Source organism: Geotrypetes seraphini, chromosome 8 (genome assembly GCF_902459505.1).
Source record: "Geotrypetes seraphini chromosome 8, aGeoSer1.1, whole genome shotgun sequence".
Taxonomy (NCBI): Eukaryota; Metazoa; Chordata; class Amphibia; order Gymnophiona; family Dermophiidae; genus Geotrypetes; species Geotrypetes seraphini.
Window position 1 is genome coordinate 70,681,872 of NC_047091.1, and position 5,209 is coordinate 70,687,080.

General features: G+C 39.6%; 1 protein-coding gene across 1 annotated transcript in view; it reads left to right on the forward strand.

Moving 5' to 3' along the window:
- The window catches only part of EHD1 (EH domain containing 1), a 76,753-nt gene extending 72,143 nt beyond the window's left edge, over positions 1–4,610 (forward strand). The window contains exon 5 of the mRNA XM_033956324.1: positions 1,477–4,610. Coding sequence (XP_033812215.1) covers positions 1,477–2,001 — 525 coding nt within the window. The 3' untranslated portion in view covers positions 2,002–4,610. The remainder of the gene's footprint in view (positions 1–1,476) is intronic.
- Positions 4,611–5,209: the final 599 nt, after the last annotated feature.

Consider the following 5,209-nt stretch of genomic DNA (forward strand, 5'->3'; position numbering starts at 1 on the left):
GTCTGCAGAGCCTTTCAAGAATCTTGATTAGACAAGTAGTGAATGTTTTATATAATGAGCACACCCATAAGAAAATCAGATCAGTGGTCCAACTAGCCCAGTATTCTGTTTCCACAGTGGCCAATCCAGGTCACAAGTACCTGGCAGAAATCCATACTTATCCTGGTCACCTAGCTTCACAAACAGGTCTACTACATCAGACCTCTGGGTCAGATAGATAGGGATGCAGAGAGATGAGAGATGGTGGACATGACGAGAAAGAAAGTGTCAAATGGACAAGGGGACTCTGGTAAAACAGTTAAGAAAGAGGAAAGCAGGCACCAGAGGCTGGGACCAATATAAAAAAATAAAATGACCACACAACAAAGGTAGAAAAAAATGCCAGTTTTTTTTGGAATGTGCGCCTGCCAGAACTGGATTTTGACATGGCTGGAGCCTGTAAGAAAAACCTCTCATTGTTTTTCAATCTCTTAGCATAACAGCATGGTAAATATCTCAGCATGGTAAATTTCCAGCTTTGAGATGAGCTGTCCTTTGTCCTAAACTCCTCTTTACCTTTGCTGATGGTGATACCAAGCGCCAGCAGCCAAATAGACTGCCACAGCTTCTTTCTGGCTCTGAGCAGCATGCCAAGGCTACTTATGTATGAGCATGCATTTCCTGGTCTTTATGGGAGGGCTATAAAAGATTGCCCCAAAAGATAATAGACTCAAGAGGCCTATGGGGCAAAAGTATTTAGGATAAAGATATGAAGTTTTAGGTACTTGTAAAATCACGTATCTAATCAAAAGCACAAACCCGCCCAATCGTGCACAGGATGTCAGCGCAATGGATTTCAACACTATTTTAAAGTGCTCCAAGGGGGGGCATGTGGGGGAACCCCCATACTTTACTTAGAAATGTTGCTGCACCCCCAATTACAGAGGAAATAGTAATTTTTCCCTAAAAAACAGGGAAAAAGGCTGTTTCCTCTAATGGGCGGGGGGTTACCCCACACCCCCATGTGAGTGCCAACATTTCTAAGTAAAGTGGGGAGATTCCCCCACACACACACACACATATATATATATATATATATCTTCACAGCGCTTTAAAATAGTGTTGAAATCCAGCGAGCTGACGTCCAAGCGCCATTGTCCAAGCGCCATTGTTTCGTGCAGTTTCATCTATGTACCGTAAATCGTGATATTGAATAATATAATTTTTTTCTGGGAATGCCTGGATTTTAAGTTTGATTTTATAATTTTAAGCCACATTGAACTATTGTGGTATATGCAGGATAAAATAATACAATTAGTAGTAGTAGGGTGTGGTAGCAGGAAGATTTAGGCAGAATAGCACATTTTGAAAATAAAGTGCCCAGGTTCTGTGTGATGAATAGCATTTGTAGGTTTGGTGTCTGTCATTGCTTATATTTTGGTTTGTTATGAATTATAGCATAATCCACTGATTCTAGCCTTTGACCTCTCTCCTTAGGAACTTCTATTGATGCAAGACTTTGCCAAATTTCAGGCCCTGAAGCCCAAGCTGCTGGACTTGGTGGATGACATGTTGGCCAACGACATTGCCCGGCTTATGATCTTGGTTCGACAGGAGGAGTCCCAAATGCCTAGCCAGGTGGTGAAAGGAGGAGCTTTTGAGGGCACCATGAATGGGCCCTTTGGCCATGGCTATGGAGAAGGAGCTGGTGAGGGCATTGATGATATAGAATGGGTGGTAGGCAAAGACAAGCCTACCTATGATGAGATCTTCTATACTCTGTCACCAGTCAATGGCAAGATCACTGGTGCCAGTGCTAAAAAGGAGATGGTGAAGTCTAAACTACCCAACACGGTGCTGGGGAAGATCTGGAAGCTGGCTGATGTGGACAGGGATGGCTTGCTGGATGATGATGAGTTTGCCTTGGCTAACCATTTGATTAAGGTCAAACTAGAAGGCCATGAGTTACCTACAGAGCTGCCTCCCCATCTAATACCTCCCTCCAAACGAAGGCATGAGTAGCTTGGGGTGAAGATATAATCCTCCTCTCTTTCCCTGTCTTTATCCTCCCTGTACCCAGAGCTGAGGAGCTTATTCCCTGACTTAAGCATCCTCTTAAAATGATGGACTCAATTCCCTCTGTCTGTCTACTCCGAAACCTGAACTGTGACATGGGTGACAGGTTGGAATCTTTCCAAGAGGTTAATAAAACATACCTTTGTGAGCCTGGGGTGAAAAGTGCATGAAAATAAGAAATATTTTGGAATTTGAGGCATGAATCATAGCTGGACAGTAAACGAGTTTTATGGTACATCAACTACTATTCTTTGTTTTAAGATTTGGTTGTCAGTTTGAAAGTTGTCTGGGAAATTAAGATCTCCTGTGTGCAGTGGGAGAGCAGCACTGCATTTCAGGAGTATGTAGCCCCTTTATGATATAAGCATGGATCAATGAAAATGAATAAGCTGGGAAATTCTAGAATCAGGGTTTAGTACTGCTTAGTCAGGGTGACTGTGACTATGAAAGCATGTATACTAGAATTTGGTTGATACCAAAACCTTGGGTGGGTAATCCTTTATTTAAGATGGGAGTAGTAGTCATGCCTATGAAAAGTAAGGAGCAGTGCAAAGGTATATTTGGGTGGAAGAGAACTTTGATCTTTATAGCCCAAAAGACCTAATTGGTAAGATGTTGCTGCCAACAAGATGCTTACATTGAACTTTTGAATTTAATAGTTTAGTTATGTTACAGGAACTGCAGATTTAATTAAATTGGGAGAGCCCACAATTAAGCAGGTATAGCTTGCTCATTTGCTTCCTCTTCCATAGTGGCTATCCACAATGCTTGATAGAATAGTTGGCTCTTTGGAGAAGAGGGAAAGAAAAGGGGCCCTCTTCATGAGTTTCCCAAAGATCAAAAAGTTGTTTTCAGTGATAGGTCTTGCCATGGCATCTTATTACTTTTGCCAAACATAAATGAAGGCATCATATGGTTAAGAAAAACAGCAAAAGATGGTGTCCAAAAAAACACAGTCCTGTTTTAAGGGTCATAGATCAAGCACATGACTTCTACTGTCATATCTTAAATAACATATCCTGTAGTCCATTGTGACACAAAGTATATCCAAGAAACTTTATTTAGCATTCCTTTTGTTCAGATTCCACAATGGATTTTAGGTAATAAAGAATCAAAATGTTCCTTTTGGACACAATAGCTAAAAAGCCTACTTTTGGCTGAATTGACATAGCTTTCAGAAAACAAGAGCACTGTGACATCTTGTAGTATTTGTCTCTTGTCCTGTGTTGCATGTTGTTCCTTATTTCTGAAGCATTTCCTTTTACATTCCTCTTTATGGTTTTCTCCTGTGGTGCTATTCATATTGGGGATTGTTTCCACTATGGGCTCTCCTGACTTGTTCCTATACAGCTGTCATTCATGGATTCTTTCACTTTTCCCCTTGTATCCTCTCTCATGTAATAAAGCAAAATGGTGAAGTTCCAAGAAATAAGATGGCTGCCTTCCTATCCCTGTCCCATTTGCTTTTAATTCAGATTTTTATTTTCTGCTTAATTTCTGCTTAAATAAATCTTTGTTAAATTACAAAAAGAAAATTGGGATCCATGCAACTAGGCTGAGAATGTTAGTATATATTGTGTAGGGAGACCTTTGTACACAAGTGTAAGCTATGCTTGATATATCTTATTTGAGCCATTGGTCTGAAAATTGGGTTGCAATGTTTTCCAGCAACTTTAGAAAGTCAGTAATAGCTTTGGAAAGAGATGCTGTGTTACCTTCGTGTCTTAAGTTTGCTTTAACTGGGTCTTACTAATGATGATTTTGTTCTGGTCCTAGCAAAAGCAAAATGTATTGCATCCCTGGGGAAAGTTATTTTGCGGGTACATAGACAAATATTCCAGGCAGGGTTTGACTCCCAACTAATTTTGTCAACATCTTTTGACACAACTGCTGATCTGCTAACTTACCCCACCTTTTATAAAACCACGGAAGCGGTTTTTAGCGCAGGCTGGTGCGCTGAATGCTCCCGACACGAGTTCCTATGAGCGTTGGAAGCAGCGCAGAGCATTCAGCATGCCAGCCTGTGCTAAAAACTGCTTCTGTGGTTTTGTAAAAAGTGGGAGGGGGTAGTCTGTAAATCTTTAGTAAAACAAATCTTTCTGCATAATGCTGAAATGTGTGAGGAAATAGTGTGAAATTTACCATTTGGCTATGTTCATACTGGATCAAAAAAAATGTACACTTGTTAAATACTGAAATATAACTTTATGCCTCTGGTGAAATGTTATTGTCTTCCATATAACTTTGGCCAAATGAGACTAAAACGAGATACCTTTAGCACAAGCTCTGGTTGCAGTTTTGTGGAGTTTGTTTCCAAATGACAGGGTACCAGATTATACTGTAAATACCTGAGAAAAGCAGTGGAGGAGAGGTGTATAATTAAAAATACTTAGAAGCTATGGTATTTTTCCTACATAACTACTCAGTTTTATGATGATTAAACTTGCAACACCGGCTAACATATCTTTCTTATTTGCTTGTGCTGTCACTTAAGTCCCTTAAATTATATTTGTTTGAAACAGTGCCTTGGGTTCAGGGGAATTTGGAGACACTGTTGTCATAACCTTCTGTAAAACCAGTCCACCAAAAGATTTCTAATATCTTATCTTCTATTGCTGTTGTAAATTAAGCTGACTTTCCGTCCCCAAGCATAATGAATAATACAATATGAATCTGTTTGCAGCCACCCCTATCCCTTTTTTTTTTTTTTCTTTTCAATCAAATCATTTAACAAGGGTCTTTTTCCAGTCTTTCAGCATTCCTCACTGCTATGTGTGTTTAATCCAAACCAAGTAGCAGTTTTGGGATAATCATGGTTAGGAAGAAGGCTGAAGATGGACCTTCCTGGTCATGTTTTGAGCTTTTGAAGGTTAAATAAATGTTTTCCTGTTTTAGAATTGATCCCTGGCAGGGGCCTTTGGAGAGTAAGAGACACAATAGGATGAAGTATAAATGTGTGTGTATGTAATAAATATACTGTATATCTATCTTTTGGATATCTTTTTATAAGGTTGATTTTATAAATTTGAAATACTGTTACTTGTAGATTCTCTGACAGTTCTTTTGCTTTCCCCATGCTTCTGTAATCAGCAAAATCAATGCAGCCCTAGATGAAATGCAAAAGGGTTTTTCAAGAGCTAAAAAAATATATTGA